Here is a 25,988-nt window from a genome sequence, read left to right as displayed (position 1 = left end):
CCTTTATTTAACCAGGTAATAGCCCATTGAGATCAAGGAACTCTTTCACAAGGGTGACCTGGCCAGGAAGGCAGCAGCAGCACGTCACAACAAATAAAATCACAAGGTTAAAAGACAGAATACAAAACAATAACAGAGGAACAAAGGAGCAATAAAATGATAAAACCACGTCTTATAAAGTTCAGATGCATAGGAAGTCACAGCCAGTTAACAGTACATAATCACATCAATCTTATAAAGTGCAGATGTTGAGGAAGACATAACTACCATCAGGGAGAGACACACACAATTTGCTGTTGAAATGATGACGTGCAGTAATCCTGGATTCACACTGAAAGCGTCACAGGCGTCCGGCTGCCATTCATTTTTTATGAAAGCGCTGTGAGAGGCGTCGGAGGCGTCCAGAGGGTCAATTTGAAGTTGAAAAATCTCAACTTTATGCAAATGAAAAGCGGCGATGCCAAGGCAAGCGTCCAATCACACACCGGGATTACTGAAGCAAGAAGCCTCAATGCAGATTGTACTTTCATGTACTCACAAACGTAGACTCATTCACATGCGTACATGAGCATAGCTGTGCATTAACAAACTTAATTGATCAGGAATCAATATATTTCATCCAATTAACTGACATTTTTGCTGATTTGACTGCTGTTTTTACCTGAACTGCTCATGTGAAACTGAGGGTTAAGGGGCTGGATGGTCCCAACTATTTTATTTCCTACATCGATCCAACGCAAAATAATTAAAAACCGTGCTTATTAATCATAAAACACAGTTTAAACATTATGACCAAATCCGTGTCAGTGTTCACGGCAGACAGACTGCAGCTTCATGATGGTTGATGTTGATCCAGGACCAACCTGGTTAAGGAGCATCAAACTCACTCTTATTTACGTGTATCTACACCGAAATATAAAGAAGGCTTCCCAAAGTGTGATCCATGGTGAAATAGGAAACTGAAGATGTGCAGCTATATATAGATATGTGTAGGCTATATACACTGTGTTCCCTCCAGCGCAGCAATTTTTGACGCTTTCAGTGTGAATCCACTATAAGAGTTCAGATAAAACTACACGGCACTCTGACATAGAAAGGTTTTGCACATTAAGAGCAGCTTCAGACTTAAAGTATTATTTTTTGAACAGTGCACAAAAACTGAACTTTGCACACAACTTGGAGTCAATTTGATTTAATCCAAAATAACTTACTTCTAGAAAAATGTGTTCCAAAAGAAAATAATAGGAAGAATACAACATGGCATTTGTTTGGATTTTTTGTTAAAATGGAAAGCAAGACAGAATTTGAATAGGTGGATTGAAGCATGAGGTGGTGATGAGTGCCGGACTCATCTTACAGGAGCTCTCCACTCCTCTCAATCCAAAAAGAGCTGGTCAGGCCGACCGGCTACGGTGACATCAGCTGAAGACGTCTCTCAGGCAGACCATTCATCAAAATATCATCTATACAACCCTGTCCGTCACCCAGTACTCGGGTTGAGGGGGGATGAGGGGGGATGAGGGGGGATGGCACCCCCCCCTGAAATAAAACCGGTCCAAATCATCCCCCCCTGTAAAACTGGCATCCCCCCTTTCCATCCCTTAATGAATGTGGTATTACTGCTATTTTAACATTTAGAGTCATCACCAGAAAAATAACACCAGAAAAATAACTTATTTGACAATTTTCACCTGTTTCAAGTACATTTTCACTTGAAATAAGTAGGAAAATCTGCCAGTGGGACAAGATTTATCTTCTCATTACAAGCAAAAAAATCTTGTTCCACTGGCAGATTTTTCTACTTATTTCAAGTGAAAATCTACTTGAAACAGGTGAAAATTGTTTTTTTTTCCAGTGATGGGTCTTGTTTTAAGTGTAATGAGATTTTTTTTACTAAAATTAGACATTTTAACTAGAAATAAGACAAATATTCTTGTTAAGATTGGGAGTTTTTGCAGTGATCCATTTTACTTATCCTGTGAAGGACAGAGTCATATTGATACGTTCAGAAAAGTGTTTTTTATTGTTGTGTTTTGATGTATTTGATGTAAGCCCAGTGGATATTTAAAGCTTACAGAAGGCTGCATTTAACTGCTGCTATGTCATTCCTGCAGTATTTCTGCAAGTGTTTTGGTCACTGCTATTATTTGTAAAATATTATATTATTTGTAATCAGAACAAATGATCTGTCCCCATATGATCAAATCCACCATCCCCCCTGATTTTTTTTTTACAACTCGAGTACTGCCGTCACCCCATCTAGATCCCTGCTTAGCTGTTACATACACATACAAACACACATCCAGACAACTGGAAAAGATTTCTACTTAATCTCACACCCATGTACTACACACCTGCATACACACAAGTACACTGTCAGAGCAGACTCACAGCCAGTCCAAGGCAGGCAGATGCTGACAGAAGCTGGGGTGAGGGAGCTGCTGGAGGGACGTGTGCACCATGGATCTGAGGAGACAAGAGGACATTTTACTGCAAAACCAAGTTTAAATCTAATGAGTGTCAACTCTTGTGATTATATTAACACAGGAAACATTCATTTTCTTGTCATAAAATATGCTACATGTGTCAATGCTCACACAACTCACACAGGAGTTATGTGAAATGGGGCAGAACTCCTTTCCATTACTTAGCAAATATTTTATAAATTAGCATTTTATTTTTTTCAAACGGGGGGCAGATCCAGGATTTCCGGGAGAGTTTATATCCCTTGGCTGATCTGAGGAAACCTCAGTGTCTCCCCGGACGAGTTAGCGGATCTGGAAAAGACAAGTTCTCTCCTCATACTGTTGCCCCAGTAACTGGGCAAAGTAGTAAAATTGGATCTAAAATTTGGATCTAAAACAAAGACTATCATTCTTCCCCCTCCTTAACACTTTTGTTCATGCTTCGTGTTGTTTCCTTTACAGAAATGTGTTTTTTATAAAAAATACAACCTTGTATGAACTTTAAAATGTAGCCATCCTAAAACTAAGAAGCACCTTTGTTTTTTTCTGGTTTTCTTTTTATCACGAGATATGTATGACGGCCAGCTGGCCTGATGTTTCCTTTTCTAGTAATATGATGTTTGGATATCTGGATACATGTACTTTGTATTTTATATTTTAGGTTTTTTGAATTGATTTCTTTTTTCTTTTCTATACCATGTGACCCCCTGGGGAGGGCTTAAAATGGGGCGTCTTTTGTATCCACATTTATTCTGAAGAAGAGCAAAATGCGCTCGAAACGTCACCTGTGATGTGTTAAACAAATCTGCACTGGGGAGCAAAAGTGTGCGGTCTCCTCTCTTGTTTTTTCCTGGATCTATGCGTTGAGACCAGCACCTGCTATTTTACCCTATTTTACCCTGTGAAACGAACAAAAAAACAATGAACATGGCGTAGTAGAGCAGCGGTAGCGTTAACAAAGTGCTGGTTTTTTTCACTAAAGGCAGGGGACACTGTCCCCTCCCGCCCCCGCTGCCCTCATGAACAAAACAAACATGTCGAGGCGGCCGCCTGAGAAACCAGCGCAGAAGCTACAGAACCACCAGCTTACTCCCAGGTACGGGGCAGCTTCCCCAGGACTGTTACTCTCAGGTACGGGGCAGCTTCCCCAGGACTGTTACTCCCAGGTACAGAGCAGCTTCCCCAGGACTGTTACTGCCAGGTACAGAGCAGCTTCCCCAGGACTGTTACTGCCAGGTACAGAGCAGCTTCCCCAGGACTGTTACTGCCAGGTACAGAGCAGCTTCCCCAGGACTGTTACTGCCAGGTACAGAGCAGCTTCCCCAGGACTGTTACTGCCAGGTACAGAGGAGCTTCTCCAGGACTGTTACTGCCAGGTACAGAGCAGCTTCCCCAGGACTGTTACTCCCAGGTACAGAGAAGAGCAGCTTCCCCAGGACTGTTACTGCCAGGTACGGGGCAGCTTCCCCAGGACTGTTACTGCCAGGTACGGGGCAGCTTCCCCAGGACTGTTACTCCCAGTTACGGGGCAGCTTCCCCAGGACTGTTACTGCCAGGTACAGAGAAGCTTCCCCATGACTGTTACTCCCAGGTACAGAGCAGCTTCCCCAGGACTGTTACTCCCAGGTACAGAGCAGCTTCCCCAGGACTGTTACTCCCAGGTACGGGGCAGCTTCCCCAGGACTGTTACTCCCAGGTACGGGGCAGCTTCCCCAGGACCGTTACTCCCAGGTACAGAGCTGCTTCCCAGGACTGTTACTCCCAGGTACAGAGCAGCTTCCCCAGGACTGTTACTCCCAGGTACAGAGCAGCTTCCCCAGGACTGTTACTCCCAGGTACAGAGCAGCTTCCCCAGGACTGTTACTCCTAGGTACAGAGCAGCTTCCCCAGGACTGTTACTCCCAGGTACGGGGCAGAGCAGCTTCCCCAGGACTGTTACTCCCAGGTACGGGGCAGAGCAGCTTCCCAGGACTGTTACTCCCAGGTACGGGGCAGAGCAGCTTCCCCAGGACTGTTACTCCCAGGTACGGGGCAGCTTCCCCTGGACTGTTACTCCCAGGTACGGAGCAGCTTCTCCAGGACTGTTACTCCCAGGTGCGGGGCAGCTTCTCCAGGACTGTTACTCCCAGGTACGGGGCAGCTTCCCCAGGACCGTTACTCCCAGGTACAGAGCAGCTTCCCCAGGACTGTTACTCCCAGGTACAGAGCAGCTTCCCCAGGACTGTTACTCCCAGGTACAGAGCAGCTTCCACAGGACTGTTACTCCCAGGTACGGGGCAGAGCAGCTTTCCCAGGACTGTTACTCCCAGGTACATAGCAGCTTCCCAGGACTGTTACTCCCAGGTACGGGGCAGAGCAGCTTCCCCAGGACTGTTACTCCCAGGTACGGGGCAGCTTCCCCAGGACTGTTACTCCCAGGTACGGAGCAGCTTCTCCAGGACTGTTACTCCCAGGTGCGGGGCAGCTTCTCCAGGACTGTTACTCCCAGGTACAGAGCAGCTTCCCCAGGACTGTTACTCCCAGGTACAGAGCAGCTTCCCCAGGACTGTTACTCCCAGGTACAGAGCAGCTTCCCCAGGACTGTTACTCCCAGGTACAGATCAGCTTCCCCAGGACTGTTATTCCCAGGTACAGAGCAGCTTCCCCAGGACTGTTACTCCCAGGTACAGAGCAGCTTCCCCAGGACTGTTACTCCCAGGTACAGAGCAGCTTCCCCAGGACTGTTACTCCCAGGTACAGAGCAGTTTCCCCAGGACTGTTACTCCCAGGTACGGGGCAGAGCAGCTTTCCCAGGACTGTTACTCCCAGGTACAGAGCAGCTTCTCCAGGACTGTTACTCCCAGGTACAGATCAGCTTCCCCAGGACTGTTATTCCCAGGTACAGAGCAGCTTCCCCAGGACTGTTACTCCCAGGTACAGAGCAGCTTCCCCAGGACTGTTACTCCCAGGTACAGAGCAGCTTCCCCAGGACTGTTACTCCCAGGTACGGGGCAGAGCAGCTTTCCCAGGACTGTTACTCCCAGGTACAGAGCAGCTTCCCAGGACTGTTACTCCCAGGTATGGGGCAGCTTCCCCATGACTGTTACTGCCAGGTACAGAGCAGCTTCCCAGGACTGTTACTCCCAGGTACAGAGCAGCTTCCCAGGACTGTTACTCCCAGGTACAGAGCAGCTTCCCAGGACTGTTACTCCCAGGTACGGAGCAGCTTCCCAGGACTGTTACTCCCAGGTACAGAGCAGCTTCCCAGGACTGTTACTCCCAGGTATGGGGCAGCTTCCCCATGACTGTTACTGCCAGGTACAGAGCAGCTTCCCAGGACTGTTACTCCAAGGTACAGAGCAGCTTCCCAGGACTGTTACTCCCAGGTACAGATCAGCTTCCCAGGACTGTTACTCCCAGGTACGGAGCAGCTTCCCAGGACTGTTACTCCCAGGTACAGATCAGCTTCCCAGGACTGTTACTCCCAGGTACAGAGCAGCTTCCCAGGACTGTTACTCCCAGGTACAGAGCAGCTTCCACAGGACTGTTACTCCCAGGTACGGGGCAGAGCAGCTTTCCCAGGACTGTTACTCCCAGGTACATAGCAGCTTCCCAGGACTGTTACTCCCAGGTACGGGGCAGAGCAGCTTCCCCAGGACTGTTACTCCCAGGTACGGGGCAGCTTCCCCAGGACTGTTACTCCCAGGTACGGAGCAGCTTCTCCAGGACTGTTACTCCCAGGTGCGGGGCAGCTTCTCCAGGACTGTTACTCCCAGGTACAGAGCAGCTTCCCCAGGACTGTTACTCCCAGGTACAGAGCAGCTTCCCCAGGACTGTTACTCCCAGGTACAGAGCAGCTTCCCCAGGACTGTTACTCCCAGGTACAGATCAGCTTCCCCAGGACTGTTATTCCCAGGTACAGAGCAGCTTCCCCAGGACTGTTACTCCCAGGTACAGAGCAGCTTCCCCAGGACTGTTACTCCCAGGTACAGAGCAGCTTCCCCAGGACTGTTACTCCCAGGTACAGAGCAGTTTCCCCAGGACTGTTACTCCCAGGTACGGGGCAGAGCAGCTTTCCCAGGACTGTTACTCCCAGGTACAGAGCAGCTTCTCCAGGACTGTTACTCCCAGGTACAGATCAGCTTCCCCAGGACTGTTATTCCCAGGTACAGAGCAGCTTCCCCAGGACTGTTACTCCCAGGTACAGAGCAGCTTCCCCAGGACTGTTACTCCCAGGTACAGAGCAGCTTCCCCAGGACTGTTACTCCCAGGTACGGGGCAGAGCAGCTTTCCCAGGACTGTTACTCCCAGGTACAGAGCAGCTTCCCAGGACTGTTACTCCCAGGTATGGGGCAGCTTCCCCATGACTGTTACTGCCAGGTACAGAGCAGCTTCCCAGGACTGTTACTCCCAGGTACAGAGCAGCTTCCCAGGACTGTTACTCCCAGGTACAGAGCAGCTTCCCAGGACTGTTACTCCCAGGTACGGAGCAGCTTCCCAGGACTGTTACTCCCAGGTACAGAGCAGCTTCCCAGGACTGTTACTCCCAGGTATGGGGCAGCTTCCCCATGACTGTTACTGCCAGGTACAGAGCAGCTTCCCAGGACTGTTACTCCAAGGTACAGAGCAGCTTCCCAGGACTGTTACTCCCAGGTACAGATCAGCTTCCCAGGACTGTTACTCCCAGGTACGGAGCAGCTTCCCAGGACTGTTACTCCCAGGTACAGATCAGCTTCCCAGGACTGTTACTCCCAGGTACAGAGCAGCTTCCCAGGACTGTTACTCCCAGGTACGGAGCAGCTTCCCCAGGACTGTTACTGCCAGGTACAGGGCAGAGCAGCTTCCCCAGGACTGTTACTCCCAGGTACAGAGCAGATTCCCCAGGACTGTTACTCCCAGGTACAGAGCAGCTTCCCCAGGACTGTTACTCCCAGGTACAGAGCAGCTTCCCCAGGACTGTTACTCCCAGGTACAGAGCAGCTTGCCCAGGACTGTTACTCCCAGGTACAGAGAAGAGCAGCTTCCCCAGGACTGTTACTCCCAGGTACAGAGAAGAGCAGCTTCCCCAGGACTGTTACTCCCAGGTACAGAGAAGAGCAGCTTCCCCAGGACTGTTACTCCCAGGTGCGGGGCAGCTTCCCCAGGACTGTTACTCCCATGTGCGGGGCAGCTTCCCCAGGACTGTTACTCCCAGGTGCGGGGCAGCTTCCCCAGGACTGTTACTCCCAGGTACAGAGCAGCTTCCCCAGGACTGTTACTCCCAGGTACAGAGCAGCTTGCCCAGGACTGTTACTCCCAGGTACAGAGCAGCTTGCCCAGGACTGTTACTCCCAAGTACAGAGAAGAGCAGCTTCCCCAGGACTGTTACTCCCAGGTACAGAGAAGAGCAGCTTCCCCAGGACTGTTACTCCCAGGTGCGGGGCAGCTTCCCCAGGACTGTTACTCCCAGGTGCGGGGCAGCTTTCCCAGGACTGTTACTCCCAGGTACAGAGCAGCTTCCCCAGGACTGTTACTCCCAGGTACAGAGCGGCTTCCCCAGGACTGTTACTGCCAGTTACGGAGCAGAGCAGGCTAAAAAAGTCGTACTTATGCAATCCTGGTACTTCAACACCATCTGAGCGTCTGCTCCGTGCAGCAGGGTTTGTGGATGTCTGGGATTGAAGTTAGATGGGACTACACTTTGGCCTGTGTTCCCCTGTAAAACCATCTGCAGCCCCATCTGCGCCTCGCTGATTCTGCATTTAGTGCTTGCATCAAAAAATGGAAAAGTCTTGTAACTCATTAAAGATGGGTAGCAGTTCACTAGTCTCCAATAAACTGTGAAACAACTTCAGCATGATGTTACTCAATGTAACAACACAAGTTGAGGCCTCATCATCAACACCATAAAAAGAAACTCAGAATCTTGGGAAATCTCTATGAGCAAGTACAAGGCTGTAGATCAGAAGCAGATGCCTGTGATCTCTGGGCCCTCAGGTGGGAATGCAATAAAAAACGATATGATTCATGGTTTATTATGGGATTCTCTGCACTGGGCCAGGAACACTTCCAACGTAGGCTGCACCAGAGATCACAATCTCTTTTTCAAGAGACAATTGGCCACATTTAGCAGCATAAGCTTCAGTTTCACATTAAGATAAAGGCACAACATAACAATTCAAAATCGAAAGTGCACGGATAAGTAGAACCCTGTTATGAATGGAAATATGCACATTTGTATAGATTTAAGTACTGATCTGACTGCTTTTAGCTGTTAAAAAATGAGATTGCAACCTGTAGTTTAACCCTGCTAGGCTAAGGGTTAGGCAAACCCTCTGAGGAGCTGAAGGCCTTCGCCCTGGCTTGGATGATTTGGGCCCGAGTGTTAGTGCCTTGAAAGGATAAAAATGATGCTGTAAGTTATTCCAGATGGAAGATGCAGAGGATGTAAAAGCCTTTTTAACGAGCTCAGTCTGAGCTTGAGGGACAGTCGTAATGTCCTGTGATTTTAGTCCATATAAAGCTTGTTGATGAGATATAAAGAGATTTCTTTTTCTTTTTAAAAGGTCACTTAAATGGCCTTGTTGATGAAAGTAATGAATATATATATACTAGTGGCGAGGCCGGAGAGTTGCTGGAGAAGGTCAGATGACGTACAATGAATAATGATGCGTTACCATCTGAATGGGATGAATCAAAATTTGCAGTTCTTTCTGGAAACCATAGACGCTCTGTCCTCCAGACTAACAAAACCACATTTCTCAATCACGATCTTTTGACATCATGTTATATTTTATAGATTATAACATGGTAAATATGAAGATCCAAGACTGGCAACTTGAATCCTATATCAGACCAGCACTGGACAATGTTTTATGGAGCTAGAACAGTCTCATAATTCACAAATGCACACGCTGATCCACAAATGCACAGGACAAAATTAATCGGTCTGTCGGTCTGTGCATTTGTGAATTTTGTCCTGTGCATTTGTGGATTGGCGTGTACATTTGTGAATCAAGAGACTGTTCTATCCCCATAATGTTTGTGTCCTAAAACACAACTGTTGGTTAAAGGAAAATGGATGCTACATAGAAGTAAACTTTACCCAACTTTTTGGAGATGCACTGAGCTAAATAAGCGCTTTTTAAATCTTTTAACTGTATCAGTAATATGGTACACAGCTTTTGAGCTGTGTTATAACAGGAAACAAGCTGGATTTGTAAACTACAAGTTTGTTTATAACTCTCATATTCTGCCTTGGTCATATTAATGAATGTTAGTTGCATCTGTGTGCACATTCGTGTGCTTGGAGGTCAGGATACATCAGAAAGCATGAAAGACAGAAGGGCATGGTGGCACAGCTGGTAGTGCAGCCATCTCCCAGCTAGAAGGTCCTGGGTTCAATTCCTACTGGGAACGCTGTGGGTGCTAGAATTTTACAACAGTTTGCACAGCATACTGTAATTGTGCATACTGTAGAATAAAAATAAATGGAACAAAATATAAGATGCTGTACTTAATGTTTTTGCTAAATTAGAAGGAAAACACCCACACTGGAATCCCGTTTAAAGAAGTCGTGTTTGGTACTAAAACTTTGGAGGAAACTGGAACTGGAGTTATGCTGAGTCCGGCTTACTGACAACTGCTGGCGAGGAACGTGCACTGCTAAAACATGAGCTACTGTAGCAGAGAAACTGTAGTTTAGAAGACATCTGAAAGCTCATTGGCTTTTATTTTAGCTGCACACGGCCACGAGGAGGGACACCAGGCATAGACACCTCAGACACATCCCATTAATTAAACAATGTTTCTTAAGGTGGTATAAGTAAGTTTGACACTCTTACAGCAACTCATTCACTCAGCTTAATCAGTGTACTTTTATTTAGATTAAAGTCAATCGTGACGCGCGGTGCAAGAACACATCCAGAGATTTGATTTGAACCATATGTGATTAATTGAAGAAATTGAACTAGAACTGAGAACGTTTCACAGGTACAGACATGAACGCATATTGAGAAACGGCTATAATGTCTGCAAGTTAGAAATAACTGGAATGACGCTTTTTCATGTATGACAATATGTAGCTTAAGTTGAACCCACTAACTTGGGGATCTTTGCCGCATTTAATTACTAAAAAAGTGAAGCTAACTAAACTGCCAGGACATACGTTCATGGTCATATCGATAATCACTGAGACACTGAGAACTGGCTGAGCATGAACTCACACGTCAAGTCTGGCACCACGGCTGTTTTTGTCAAGAGCACATTTTGCACATTTAAAAAAGATTTGAAGGCAAACTTAATCAAGGTAAAATAATTGATCATGATCCAGCATGTTTCACACCTTGAAACCATAGCACACACACAATAATACACACCAGTAAGGGGTAGATTTCAAACATTACAGTTTCATAAGCTGATCAACTATCAAACAGTGGTTGATTGACAAGTTTCTCAGTCGACACCAAGATCTTTCAGTCATTCTATATTTTAATATGAACAGAGAAGCAAAGGAGGTGACAGGATATGAGACCAGAAGAAAAGGTAACTCACAGGTAGACGAGGGATTGAAGCCCAATGAACGTGTCCTGCGACAAGCTGCGAAGTGGATTATGATCCAGCATCCTGGCACAAAAAATAAAATTATTTAACTGTGTTTATAGATAATGTATGTATATATAATAATATGACAGCTTTTGTATTTGCATTTCTTCAGAATATCAAATCTTAACCGTTATTCTTGGGTACCAAATAACAAAATGGACAAAGACACCTTTGCATTTTGAAGATTTCTGCTTGCTAGTTTTATTTTTGCACCAAGACTGAGCACCAATAATAGGGCATTTCTAGTTTTCCTCCTGTTTAAAAACTATCGAGGAAACAGTTTATATGAGTGTCTCTACACCGCAAACCAAGACGGGAAATCCCAGATGTGCAAGATGACGTTGTGACGATGACGATGATTATGTTCAGATACAGAAACATTTCTATTCTGAAATTTAGATTTCAAAAACCTATTACGACTGTTCTCCCAAGGACTTAAACTGTAACAACTGTTAACTGTGCTTTTGAATATAAACGTTTCAATGTGTCCTCCCTTCTACATTTATACAGAGAATAACCCTTCTAGTGCGTGTGTGTGTGTGTGTGTGTGTGTGTGTGTGTGTGTGTGTGTGTGTGTGTGTGTGTGTGTGTGTGTGTGTGTGTGTGTGTGTGTGTGTGTTACTCACAGCCATTCTAATTGATTTAGATCCTTAAAAACACCAGGAATAAATGAAGATATCAAATTCTCACTGAGAAACCTAACAGAACGGAGGAGATGTCAGAATCATTCTAAATCACAGAAACAGTTAAATTATTAGTCCGACATTTGGTCATACAAAATTAGACACTTTAGAAATATTACACACTTTTATCAATGCGTTTGACACTTCACTAGATAAATAATTCTTCAGGTCAACAGACAAGATCTGAAGTAGATTCTGACACATATTGAGTGCTTGTGAGATAGAATTTTCAGTGCATCTGTGAAAACACCTGAACTATTTTCCTCTTGAATAATGACGCCGACACCCAGCGAATAAAAGAGAACTTCAGCATAAGCTGACTCTTCAATTATGCAAAAAGGCAAAAATGTCCCTTCTTCTGTCTTCATCATGTAGTCATGTAGACATGTATGTCATCATAAAACCTCCTGGCAACTTTGTGTATGAATGTTTATCTCTTGCTAGATTAGGTAGGAAATACAATATCAGTTGGCACCAATAAAATGATACAAGCAGTGATAAGACGGAATACATTATCTTCAAAAGAAATAAATGCAATAATGGAGATGCAAATAATATATATTCTAAAATTATTATCTCTAGAATTCAATGTTAGTCACAATGTTGTTTTTGTTTAAAGACATGTATTTGTATTAAGTTTTAAACCAGTTCTGATCTTATTTAGGGCATTTAAAATTAAGTGCAAAGGTTATAGTTTTTGGTCCCAAACACCTTAGGAAGGGATTAGATGGTGTTGCAATGGACTCCAGTACAACTGTGAGAACCTTGTTGTTGTTTTCTCCGTAATATCGCAGAGATTAGGAACATCCTCTCCCAGAGTGGTACGCAAAAAATAATTCAAAACTACTATTATTGTAATGTGTTATTAGCAGGATGTCCAAGTGAAGTGAGAAAAAATAAGTTTTGTGTCCTGAAGATGCCCTAGATTCTCAAAACACGGCCTTAGTTTTTAGTCAGCCACGCACCTGCTGTTTATCATAGCAAATGCCTGTTTTTCTGTGAGAAAGAGCCTGGTTTGCACGGGATTTTGGGTCCCGTGGGAGCCGAAACTTGTTTTGAGAGCTTGCGGACGGGGGGGGCGAATAGGCCTTTTCCCCCCCTCCGCAAGGTGCTGAGGGAAAGGTATAAAAGACAGGGAAACCGGAAGTATAGCCAGAGTCGGCCGTGGGTACTGGCAAAACGCCCGGCGTTGGGTTTTTCCTTGGCTTATTCTTAACCGGACTGCCTTGGCTCTCCAGTTCCGTGTCGAGGTAAGAAGGCCTGTTTAACCCTTTCACCTGTGTGTGATGATTGCAACTGTGTTGATTGCCACTGTTTTGCGGGGGATAGCTTGTAGCGTAATCCTAGCAAACGAGTGATATTGTGTGTACTGCCGAGTTGTGGGAGGGGTAATTCGACACTTACCCTAACAAACGGGTAGTTTTGTGGATGTCTTCTATGTAATGCTTGCTTTTTTGCTAATAAATGTATTCATATCTTATAGCAAAGGCGAGTGTGTGTGTGATTCATTTTGGGTACAGCCGACCACTCTAGAACCTATTTGAGATTTCTCCCAAAACATTTGGCGTTGTCGGCAGGATAGAAGGAGACTGATTCATGTTTCTTTGAGTGGCTGCGGTATCCAAAGTGTTTTTGTAAACAGAAGACTATTGAAGAAAACTGATCAGGATTAGAAGACTGATTTATGTTTTGTTGTGAGCTTGTGAAGCAAAAATGTTTAAGCGTTTTTTTAAGACTAAGAAGTGTGAGACTAGTTTCCTCCCAGGTTGGGAGGGTGAGTGGCAACCGATAGCCGAGAGTTTACGGGATGGCGGAGGCAGTGGCGGCCTTTGGCATCAGGGGGCCCGTTTCAATATTTAATATGGGGCCCTATTTATTACTATATTTGCCAGCTATGTGTCCTGCGTCCGTGACGCATTATAAGCTGAAAGAACGCAGTAAACGCGTTTACAGCGTTGGTGTTATTATGCCGCGTTCCATTTGCCTCGGAAATCGGAACTGGGAACTGGGAATGGCAGCCATCTTGGAATGGTAACTCGGGGGTGGTGAAGCTTCTCCCACTTTCCCAGTAAGAAATCCCACTTCGAGGGGCGTTCCAGTTGAAAATTCCAACTGGGAACTGAGAAATTCCGACTTCCGAGGACAAATGGAACGCGGCATTAGAGTGGGCGGCAGCCGCTGCTGTAGTTGGTGCAGATGCTGGACCAAAGAAAGAGCTCACTTTCGGAAGACTACTGTTACCTTTCTTAATTTCCAGTCCTATCTCTGAACCGCAGTTGGGAGAGCTGGTATTTAAATACGGTTTCTGGCTTGTTGCTGGTAACCGGCGGTTGTCTAGGAGTCCGGGGAAAGTGAAGGACGGAGGAAAAATACTGTCCGTGCAACGTCGCACATTTATTACATTTACAAACTTGTAAAGAGCAAACAAAACACGTGAGGGCCGACAACTGAAAGCTACCGGAGGACACACTGAAAAGTAACTGAACACGTGTACCGGTCTTCCACACGCGCACACCTGCATCTCCCTCTCTCTCCTCCGCTGCACCCACTATGTCTCACACACACACACCCGAACACAGACACCGCCTTAAAGGGGGCCGGCCTGTAACACTACTCACAGCTTTCTTTTTTATATCTGCTAATTTTCGCTTTTCAGCACCACTCTGGTATGTTCGTTTCATTTTTCATGGATGTTAGCTGGTTAGTTTAATGGTGGGTAGTGATTTATTATTGTGTCTTCCTTGCGCATTTATTTTTTTGTCAGTCAGTTGGGGGCCCCCTGGTGGCCGGGGCCCGTTTCAACTGAAACGGTTGAAACATAGGTAAGGCCGCCTATGGGCGGAGGACGCCCTGAGTCCTGGGATTCACAGGTGGCTAATGGGTCGCCTGAGGCTGTGGTTGCTGTGCTGAAACAGATTCCGGTGGCGCTCCGTTCCCCGTTAGATGGGGTTCAAAGGCGCATGTGGTTGTGCGCGTCGTTGTGGAGGCGCCAGTATAATCTGAGAGTTGAGCAGGAGCAAATGTTGCTGCAGGCTGAGGCAGAGAGAGACAGGCTGCAGACAGAGTTGGCAGCCTTGAAGAAGCAAAACACGAAACTAATTGCTGATAGGGAGTACAGTGAGAAATGGTTGACTAAAGCAATGAAACAGGTGGTCCGCTCAAAGAGCCGAGGTCGGCCTGTGAGGGGAATGGATGAGACTCATGTGCGGGCATTTGTGGCCCGCAATGATTGTGATCAGTGGGATGTTGAGAAGTGGGATGGAAATATTTGGGGTGACCAGGGAGGCGTTGGACGGTCTAACGGGTGGGACTACGGTCCTGCGCGGGTCCTACCGGTCCAACGTCGGAGACAAGTGCAGGATAAAGCTTTTGGAGAGGTCCAAGCAGTTGATCCTGTAACAGGGCAGGGGATGGTAGATGCTGATAACGGACGGCCTATCATGATCCCTGCACCCGATCCTCTTCCACACATGCAGCTTATTTTGGAAGACTATACATCTGAGGAAGTAAGACATTTGAACAGCCGGTATAGACAAGGGCCAAACGAGCCCCTAGACTTGTGGCTTGCTCGCATTGCGGAGGACGGGGCTGACGAAGTTATTGTTGATGCAGAAGATGCACGGCAATTCATTGGGCTGTCTCGTGATGCTAATGTCAATGCTGGATATCGTGAGCATGTTGCAATAGCGAACCCTAGGGAGATGGAGTCGCTGCTCTCGTGTTATGCTTCCGGTGTTGGGCATGTTTATACTCAACCCTCAGATTGGCCCCCGCTGGACAGGCCCTGGCTCACTATCAGGGATGGTTTAAAGAAGCTTACACAGCTTATGGTGCGGGAGGCTGTATTGTTGGGCATAACAAACAGGTGGCAGGAGATGGAAATCCCCAAAGCAATTCGGGATCTAATGATTAAGACTAGTCCTGAGCAGTATCGAGCTTTAATGCTGACGCTGATGTTAAATACTACAGGTAGGCCGACATCGGTGGTGATGACAATGATTAAAGATCTAGACAGTCTGGCTGACTGGGGAGCGGTAACACGCCCACAGGGGGATGCATCCCCACCAAGGCGGCAGCCCCAGCGGTTCCGGAAGGAACCAGCACGGGGGCCCTCTAGGATGAATGTTTGGGGCGCACTGCTGAAGGCTGGAGTCCCCCGCGGTGAAATTGACGGTCTGCCCACAGATGAGCTGCGGGAATTAGCTCGCAGAAAAGGGGTGAAAGTCTCCTGTGTGAGCACGGGATTAGCATCCGGCATGTCTCGGTTAACCTCCATGCTGGGGAAACTGCTGGAAGAGCGGCCCCCGCCAGCCCGAGTTTTTCATCAGGCTGGATCCGTAGCTGAGGAGGAAAGCTCTGAACAGGATGAGGAAAGTGATGAAGAGTATCAGGTGTCTCGGGTTCAGAAGAAAAAGGCAGAAAAGGGAAAGAACAAAGACACAAAATCCAAGGTGAGACAGTACGGGATGTGGCCCGATTTACCAGAAGAATATTACTAGGAATCCGGCCGAGCCCCAGCCACTAGAACTCAAAAATGGTCAGCTGATGACATACGCCCCCATGTCGCTGTTGATATATGTTGGAATAAGTCTGTACGAAACGTGGTAGCTCTAGTGGATACAGGGGCGGAGGCCACACTGGTTCATGGGAACCCTGATAAATTTACAGGGCCCACAGGGGTCACTTTATCAGGATTAGGAGGTAGCGAAGTAAAAGGAAAATTAGTGCAACTACCTCTGAAAATTGGGAAAATGCCTATTCGAAAATACTCAGTGATTATCACTCCCATTAGAGACAAACATCAACATTCTGGTGAGTGTAACATGGACGTTTGTGTGCATGCGTTTGTAACCCGTACTGATTACGGTGGTCAGTGTGATCTTGAGAAGTGGGCTGATCGATATCGAGCCCGGATGTTAAAGTTGATGATGGGTACTGCAGATAGGCCAGCTTTGGTATTGAATATTTGGGGCGCTCTGATTAAAGCTAGAGTCCCCTCGGTTGACATATGTCGCAGAAAAGTGATTAAAAGTCTCCTGTGTGAGCACTGGATTAGGTCCTTTTATTGTTTTGTTCCGTAGTTTCGTGGGAGATAATAATTGTTCAGTTTTTGTTGCAAAAGAAAAAAAAACGCCTTTTTTTTTTTTTCTCCACGAAGTAAAAGTTGATCAAGCGGGCACTCCGAAGTACCCCCCCCCCCCCCCCCCCTGACTGAGTTAGATTTAACAGGAACATTCAACAGTAGTTTGCAGGTCTGAATTTAATGTAGATTTCTTATAAATTAGTGTCCAAAGGGAAGGAAATCTGCACACTTGTCTGTATAAGATTGTGACGTAATCCACTAAGAGAAGTTGGGATTGAGTATTTGTGTCAGGAGTGACCAATGGTATTGTAGCTGTTTGCCCGTGATTAGAATCTTCTCAGACGTGGTTGTTAATGAATAAATGTATTCAAGTTACGTGAACACAATTGTAAAATTAGATATGTGTCGTTAATTTTGCTCATGCCGAACTGTTAGTGAGTTTAAGTGAGTTATGAGCCAGGTTCTGCTCAAGGTTTCTTCCCTCCTAAAGGGGAGTTGCATTGTTTGTGTGATAGTTGCTCGGGGGTTTATGTTTGTGTTTGTGTTTGTGTTCGTGTTCTGGGTCTTTGGGAAGCGCCTAGAGACAACGGTTGTATTAGACGCTATATAAGTAAATTGAATTGAATTGGAAATTGAGTTAAAGGCTTGATTATAATACTTTTGGCTGTTAAAACATTGTTGCAGGGGCTGATTTAGACTTTTTGTATTATTCTGCAGCAGGAAAACTCTGGCATCACATGCCAGACTGGAACGCCTCGCTCTTGGTTAATTAAAAAGGAGGCGCAAATAAGATTAGGTGATATGATTGGACTAGAAGTGAAATGGATTCGACCATTTTTGTTGTTGTTGTTCTTGTTTTTGCTTGTTTTCTCAGTGTTCCAGTGCATCCTGACAGTTAAATTTGGTTTGTTTTTGTCACTGATTGCCCAGGGCGATGATGGAACATGCACTGTGATGACACTGGAGAGCAGAACTGGGTGACGATCCCAGTTAGCGAATGCTGTTTGTGTGTAAACTAATCTTGTGTGTCTTATGAAGTTCTGTATGATGCAGGAGTGACCTGGCGGAAACTACTGATGGGAACCAGACCAACTGGAGATGGCTCTGAACTACGGGTTCCGCCTAAGACGTGGTGGTGCCGGATTCTGGGTCCTGTAAGCGCCACCGGTCGGGGTTCGGCTGAGGCTCGGGCGCGCACGGGTGTGGTGTGGACGGTGAGGATGCCAGTCCTGCCATCATGCCATCACACACGACGGAGACGCGCATGGTGTGACACCCTACTTGGAGGAGCTGGAGCTGTTCTGGGCGTGTCCAACGCTGTCGATGGGGGGATGACCGGAACCGTGTTGTCGAGTGCTGGGAGATCAACCCCAGGCGCCGTCCATTCCCTTGGACAGGGGATGCTGAAGGTGACGAGGAGGAGGAAGACGACGAGGAAGAGGATGAAAAGAGACTGCCTGTATAATAAATGGAATGTTGTATTGTCTGATATGTCTAGTGAAGTGTTTGTGAACATTTCTGATGCTATCAGTACTTTTGGATGTGGTTTTCGAACTGTGCATGCTAGATTGCAGCGGGACGAATTAAAGACCGGTACAGTTAAATGGGTCCAGATGAATGTGACTGATGCGCCAATCTGTAAGCTTTATGTTTTGCCAATAATAGCCAATAATGTGTATGATTTGAAAGCTTGTGATATGACAGATAAGGAGGTTGCCTGTATGACTAAGACTAGATGTCATGATCACTATGTGAAAGGTTGCCGCAGACACCATTCTCTGGATGTTTGAAGGACGTGTACACCTGGCACTGGAACAACCAGACCTTTAGACTTACAAATTTCACGTCAGAATACCATCTGACGGGGGTCCAATGGAAGGCACTGAGTTTGCCGTGGACTATCTCCCTGGACAGGTTCAGGTGGCCACTGAATCAGTCTACAGAGCTAAAACAAAATTATTAAGTCCCATGGGTCTAACGTGTCCAGACTCCTCGTGTCGACCCTCATCACCGGTGGAGAGGTGGTACATGCCGCTAAGGTGATAGAGCAGAACAGCGCACATCATTGGTGGGATATCTTTTCAGGTATGTCTGCAACACATGTGGCGCCTCCACTGTTAATATTGGTTGTTGTATTCTGTGTGCTTACCATGTGTAATAAAGTTTGCATGCCACTATATTCAAAATGCATGTAGATGGTACAGGACGTAGGGGAGAAGAGAAGGCACCTTTGATGATTACCATGGTAATTGATGTTTGTTTTTGAATTAAGGACGTTTCCAGGCCAAGAGGTGGAATGAGGGACGGAGTATGTTTGATGTCCTGGAATGCCCTTAATTCAACTTTTCATATTAATTATGCTCATGTGTTATACTTGTTTGTGAACCAGGACATCTTCAGGCCAGAGGTGGAATGAAGTGAGAAAAAATAAGTTTTGTGTCCTGAAGATGCCCTAGATTCTCAAAACACGGCCTTAGTTTTTAGTCAGCCACGCACCTGCTCTTTATCATAGCAAATGCCTGTTTTTCTGTGAGAAAGAGCCTGGTTTGCACGGGATTTTGGGTCCCGTGGGAGCCGAAACTTGTTTTGAGAGCTTGCGGACGGGGGGGGCGAATAGGCCTTTTCCCCCCCTCCGCAAGGTGCTGAGGGAAAGGTATAAAAGACAGGGAAACCGGAAGTATAGCCAGAGTCGGCCGTGGGTACTGGCAAAACGCCCGGCGTTGGGTTTTTCCTTGGCTTATTCTTAACCGGACTGCCTTGGCTCTCCAGTTCCGTGTCGAGGTAAGAAGGCCTGTTTAACCCTTTCACCTGTGTGTGATGATTGCAACTGTGTTGATTGCCACTGTTTTGCGGGGGATAGCTTGTAGCGTAATCCTAGCAAACGAGTGATATTGTGTGTACTGCCGAGTTGTGGGAGGGGTAATTCGACACTTACCCTAACAAACGGGTAGTTTTGTGGATGTCTTCTATGTAATGCTTGCTTTTTTGCTAATAAATGTATTCATATCTTATAGCAAAGGCGAGTGTGTGTGTGATTCATTTTGGGTACAGCCGACCACTCTAGAACCTATTTGAGATTTCTCCCAAAACACCAAGTAATTCTGGAATATCCTCCAGCTGATCCAAAATGCAGCAGCGCGAGTGCTGACAGGAATCAGCAAGAGAGACCACGTCTCTCCAGTGTTAAATTCACTCCATTGGTCCCCATAAAAATCAGAATCCAATTTAAAATTGTATTACTTGTGTATAAAACCCAAAACGGCCTAGCTCTGTGATATTTGCAAGACCTGATAGTTCCTTATGTTCCTGGCAGAGCTCTCTGTTCTCAGAGTGCAGGTTAACTCGTAGTTCCTAGAGTATCCAAATGTAGATTTGGAGACGGTCTTCTGCTATCAGGAACCGTTACTATGGAAACAACTTCTAATCTGGGTTAAGGAGGCTGACACCACCTCCACCTTTAAAACCAAACTAAAACCTTTCTGTTTAGTAAAGCCTCTAGTTAGTGTTTAGTAAACCTCTAGTTAGTGCTAGTAAACCTCTAGTTAGTGTTTAGTAAACCTCTAGTTAGTGTTTAGTAAATCTATAGTTAGTGTTTAGTAAACCTCTAGTTAGTGTTAGTAAACCTCTAGTTAGTGTTAGTAAACCTCTAGTTAGTGTTTAGTAAACCTCTAGTTAGTGTTAGTAAACCTCTAGTTAGTGTTTAGTAAACCTCTATTTAGTGTTAGTAAACCTCTAGTTAGTGTTAGTAAACCTCTAGTTAGTGTTTAGTAAACCTCTAGTTAGTATTAGTAAACCTCTAGTTAGTGTTCAGTAAATATCTAGTTAGTGTTTAGTAAACCTCTAGTTAGTGTTTAGTAAACCTCTAGTTAGTGTTTAGTAAACCTCTAGTTAGTGTTAAGTAAACTTGTAGTTAGTGTTAGTAAACCTTTAGTTAGTGTCAGTAAACCTCTAGTTAGTGTTTAGTAAACCTCTAGTTAGTGTTTAGTAAACCTCTAGTTAGTGTTAAGTAAACTTGTAGTTGGTGTTAGTAAACCTCTAGTTAGTGTTAGTAAACCTCTAGTTAGTGTTCAGTAAATATCTAGTTAGTGTTTAGTAAACCTCTAGTTAGTGTTTAGTAAACCTCTAGTTAGTGTTTAGTAAACCTCTAGTTAGTGTTTAGTAAACCTCTAGTTAGTGTTAGTAAACCTCTAGTTAGTGTTAGTAACATCTAGTTAGTGTTAGTAACCTCTAGTTAGTGTTAGTAACCTCTAGTTAGTGTTAGTAACCATTAGTTAGTGTTTACCTCTAGTTAGTGTTAGTATTAGTAAACCTCTAGTTAGTGTTGGTAAACCTCTCTAGTTAGTGTTTAGTAAACCTAAATCTAAACCTAAATCACCGTAGTGTGTGATTTATTTCATGTATACACTTCCTCTGACACTGGGACAGTGGAAAACAAACAAAAAAACATGCCAGATGAAATTTCTGATATCTTTCTGGTTGTTTATATGATACAAAATTCCTTTAAAAAGTTTGATGTGTACAAGACAGAACCAAGAGCAACTTAACTAAACATTTCTCCTTGAGACTGTAAGCATCGAATCATTTGCATCTGATAATTGAGATCATTACACAGGACAAAAAAGAGGAAAAAAAAAGATGGATTGTTTCCCACCAATATCCATCATGGGACGCAAACTATTGACAACTGCCCAAAGATGAGTGTCATGACTGAACTGAGCAGGGTACTTACAACTTCTTCAGACTGTACAGGCCACTGAAGGCATGTTTAGATATGTACTGGAGACTGTTGTTTTGCAGAAACCTAAGAACAGAGAATAGAAATATTATTTGCTTCTGTTGCATCTGTTGTTTAAGTTAGTTTTTAATTTAAAAGTTTAAATTAGCTTTTAACTGAGTCTCCTTTTACTTGTTTAGCACTACTTACTTATTTTTTCCTTTATGTAATTTTATTGCTCTTAATTTCCTCTTAAAGCTTTCATTAATTATTTATTTATTTTCTTACTTATTTACTTAGTAATTTTTCAATGTTGCTTCTACTGCCTTCGTGCCCATCAGTTCTTCTTTTATATTAACATTCATTTATGCTGTTTTTAGTATGTTTTACACATTCATTGTCTCTTAGTTTTCAGCTCCAGTGTTCTCATGGGGGCCTCCACGCCGGAAGCCCCTGCCTGCGGGGGGCTGTCCTGGCCTGGATAGTTGGGGGTCCTGCTGTCCTGGCCTGGATAGTTGGGGGTCCTGCTGTCCTGGCCTGGATAGTTGGGGGTCCTGCTCCAGGCCTGGATAGTTGGGGGTCCCGCTCCAGGCCTGGATAGTTGGGGGTCCTGCTGTCCTGGCCTGGATAGTTGGGGGTCCCGCTCCAGGCCTGGATAGTTGGGGGTCCTGCTGTCCTGGTCTGGATAGTTGGGGGTCCTGCTCCAGGCCTGGATAGTTGGGGGTCCTGCTCCAGGCCTGGATAGTTGGGGGTCCTGCTGTCCAGGTCTGGATAGTTGGGGGTCCTGCTCCAGGCCTGGATAGTTGGGGTCCTGCTCCAGGGCTTGGATAGTTGGGGGTCCTGCTCCAGGGCTTGGATAGTTGGGGGTCCTGCTGCCCTGGCTTGGTTAAAGTCGACGTGGTCCAGCATTTCTGTGAAGTTTTAGGTTTCTTTTTTGGGACTTTTTCCTTGGTTCCTTAGGTTTTGGCTTTTGTTTGATTTGTTTCCTCATGTATTTTAAAAGTTTGTGTCTTTGTGTGTTTAGTTCCAATTTGGAGTCCCTTGATTCCATGATCCTGATTGTTTGCACCTGTGTCTCCTCCAAACTGACTAACCTCTCCTGTTATTTCCAAAGTATCAAAAACTTCCATCTTTCATATATGACACTTTTCTGATCCAGTAATTATTTTTCCGCTTTTCTTCTCAAAGAGTCAGTTCTTATCATCATCGTTAACTCTTTGCTTGTATGATGTTGCAAAACACATTGTCGCTATCATTGAATAATGCAGTCTCATCCCTGTGAGTGGTTGGACAGAATGGCACTATAGTATTTTTCGTGATAGCATTATGGTAATCTAAAAACAAACATCAGAAAACCCTAAGCTGCAAAATACAGATGTGGCAGAGCATTAAACTTGCAGATTAAACTCATTTAGTTTAAACAGGTTTTTGAAAAGCACATCAGACAACATGGAGATCTAACAGGAGTAAGAAGAGTATACAATGTATCCCCCATTGGGGATTAACAAAGCATTTTGAATGTGAATATTTTAGTGATATTTTGTGTGAGTGTGATCTTTGCCTCACGGTTGTGACAGATGTTTCATTGCCTGCCTCTGCAAAACTTAATCTTTTAAAACTAATTTCTGGTAATTCACCAAAAATATTTTTCAAGGAGACATGCCATTTTTCAAAAGTTGAATAAGCTGGTTTAAAGTGGTGGAGTTAGCACCCTTCCTCCACTATCACCTGTACTTCTGTGGGGTATGCCTCTTTTGAAATGGGTGTACAGCTTTGTGCTACCTGCTTCAGAAGATATGAAACAGTAGAGGTAAAAAGTGATAAACTGAACGGGCTTGGGTTCTGTTGGATTTTTGGGTTCCTTTTTTGTGTTTTCTTGAAGTTTTGCTTCTTTCTTTGGCTTTGGCCATGTTGTCTGTTTGCACTGATTAATTTTAGAGGCTCTGGATCCTAGTGTGCTTCATTTGTCATGAGTAAAAGTAACTGTTTACACACTCAGAATTAAGAAACAGATGAAACCAAACATAAATCTCGCTCATGTGAACAGAAGCATGAACATACTCACAGCTTCTCCAGTGCAGAATAGTCCGAAAAAACAAAATCAGACAATATCCGAATCTTATTGCTCTTCAGCGATCTGTAAAACAACCCACACACACACACACACACACACACACACACACACACACACACACACACACACACACGCACACTTCTTGTTCAAATCAGAAACCGTGCCCAGACACATAAGCACAACCTTTTACCTGTGAGGTGAAAGTGACTACCTTCCCTCGACCTAATACTTAACTATTGCAGAATAAATCTTGGATTGTCACAACTGACAACCGAACAGTAAAAAAAACAAACTGTGATGGCAGTGTAAAACTTTATCTGACCTGTCAGTGCCCACTGCCTTTTTGACAGGCCCTCCCAGATATTTCAGTGAGCTGTGAATATTTCTGCTTCTCAAAACTGGTGGTTTTAATCTGGTAAAGCAGAGCAGCAGAGCAAGGAGGGAATATGTTGTTGCACATTACAAGCACATGCATCTTACTGGTCTATTAGAGCCACTTAAGTTTCTGACTAATGTATGTTTTCAAGCTTTTACTTCAGAGACACTTTAAAAGCTTTAACCTCTGTAGTCAGCAGATATCTCTTGTTTTATAGCCGTTTATTTCTCCTGTTTGAAACTGTTCCACACCTGAAACCTGTGTAAAACATTTAACAATAGCCTAGCCTGTTGCTCGAAATGATGACAAAGGTCTGTTTTTAATGTCAGAGAAATATTATAATTCAAGTCACTGAGTGTTTTCATGATTTCCCAGACATCAAATGAGGGCTCTAATTTGTTGATCATCTGCGGTAGCTGAGTGCTAAGTAGGCTGCATGTTTATTTGTATGCAGAGCAGTTCACTAATAATCAGTTAAGCAGTCAGTCCAGATGCAGGTGGATATGCATTTAAATGCCAGGTAGGCCACGAATACTTAGTGCTTTCCACATCAAATCACATCGAGCCATACACTGAGAGGAGTCCTATAATTTCCACAAAGTACAGTAATAAAGCAGACTGTGTAAAACGAAAGTTACGCCTGTAACTACGGTTCTATGAGTCCCGGATGACCGCCAGGCGGTGCTGTAAGCACTGGATATCTTCCCTCGCGCATGCGCATGTCGAGTACAATACCAACAATGTCACGTCACCCGTGACCCCTGCATGACCCCCGGAAGGGTATATCTTCCGGCGTCAGCATGGGATCTTCTCCTAGAATCTTCTCGCGAGAGCACGAGGATTCGGAGTGACCGGCAGGCCTGGCGGTCATCCGGGACTCATAGAACCGTAGTTACAGGCGTAACTTTCGTTCTATTTCGTCCCTACTGACCGCCAGGCGGTGCTGTAAGCACTGGATGACGAATACCAACAATGTCACGTAGGATCCCGGTCACATACCTCACTGACCAGGGGCAGAAGGACCCGGGAGTAGAACCACGCCCAATGGTTGGGAGTGGCGACATTGATCCGGTAAAACCTGGAGAACGTGTCTGGCGACGTCCATGAAGTCGCGGTGCAGATGTCCTCCAGAGGCACCCCCTGCAGGGCAGCCAAGAAGCTGCAACGCTTCTGGTCGAGTGGCACCTCACCCCCACTGGTAAGGGGCGGCCACTGGCCCTGTGGGTGCGCTCGACGGTGTCCACCACCCAGTGGGACGGCGCTGTCCAGAAACAGCACGCCCCCTGTTGGGGCCACCATGGCAGAGAACAAGCTGCTCCGACCGTCGCACAGGCGCGGTAGCATAAGCAGCAAGGGCCCGTACGGGGCACAAAGGGCTTGGCCCACTCTCTGCAGGACCTAGGGCAGGAACGCCACGTTCGGCCACAACGTAGCCCCTGAGCCGACTGACAGGGCATGTAACTCATCGACTCGCCGATGTCATGGCGAGGAGAAAAGCTATCTCCATAGAGAGCCACTTCAGGCCCACCCGGGCCAAGGGCCCAAAAGGGTGGAGAAGAGAGGGCACCTAGCACCATGGGCAGGTCCCACACTGCCCGGGGGTTTATATTCATGTTTATGTTCTGGTTCTCTGGAAAGCGTCTAGAGACAACACCTGTTGTATTAGACGCTATATAAATAAAATCGAATGGAATCGAAAACTGGGGCCTTTGGGCTCCTCCTTTGGGCACTCATACCAGAGGCGGGTGGGAGGCACATGGGCATTCGAGATGCCAGCCCTGACGGGTTCAGGACAGCTTGACAACAATGGGTCGGGCGCCGCAGCGGCCAGACTCAGAGCCAAAAACGACGGGGTCGGGGTGCAAAACCCGAATCCCCGGCTGGAAAAGACGGTCCCTCTGGGGGGCGTCATGTTGTGTCGCAGCAGAGCCTCCGCAGCAGTGGAAACTATGTTTCCCCGGTCGGAAGGGGGCCACCAAGAGGAGCCCGTGAGCCCTCTGGAGGACCCTCTGCAAAGGCGGCTTGCGCCGG

The 25,988-nt window shown here is 45.7% G+C and overlaps 1 protein-coding gene across 1 annotated transcript in view; it reads right to left on the bottom strand.

The window, feature by feature from the left end:
- The window catches only part of LOC133460164 (relaxin receptor 2-like), a 91,388-nt gene that overhangs the window by 36,604 nt on the left and 28,796 nt on the right, over positions 1-25,988 (bottom strand). The window contains exons 5-9 of the mRNA XM_061740726.1: positions 23,573-23,644; positions 21,523-21,594; positions 11,654-11,725; positions 10,977-11,048; positions 2,392-2,466 (exon numbers count right to left, since the gene is read on the bottom strand). Of these exons, the coding sequence (XP_061596710.1) occupies positions 2,392-2,466; positions 10,977-11,048; positions 11,654-11,725; positions 21,523-21,594; positions 23,573-23,644 (363 nt within the window). The remainder of the gene's footprint in view (positions 1-2,391; positions 2,467-10,976; positions 11,049-11,653; positions 11,726-21,522; positions 21,595-23,572; positions 23,645-25,988) is intronic.

The sequence above is a fragment of the Cololabis saira genome, chromosome 14 (genome assembly GCF_033807715.1).
Source record: "Cololabis saira isolate AMF1-May2022 chromosome 14, fColSai1.1, whole genome shotgun sequence".
Classification (NCBI taxonomy): domain Eukaryota; kingdom Metazoa; phylum Chordata; class Actinopteri; order Beloniformes; family Belonidae; genus Cololabis; species Cololabis saira.
The sequence above is the reverse complement of the archived record's forward strand: the minus strand, read 5'-3'. Positions and strand labels throughout refer to the sequence as shown.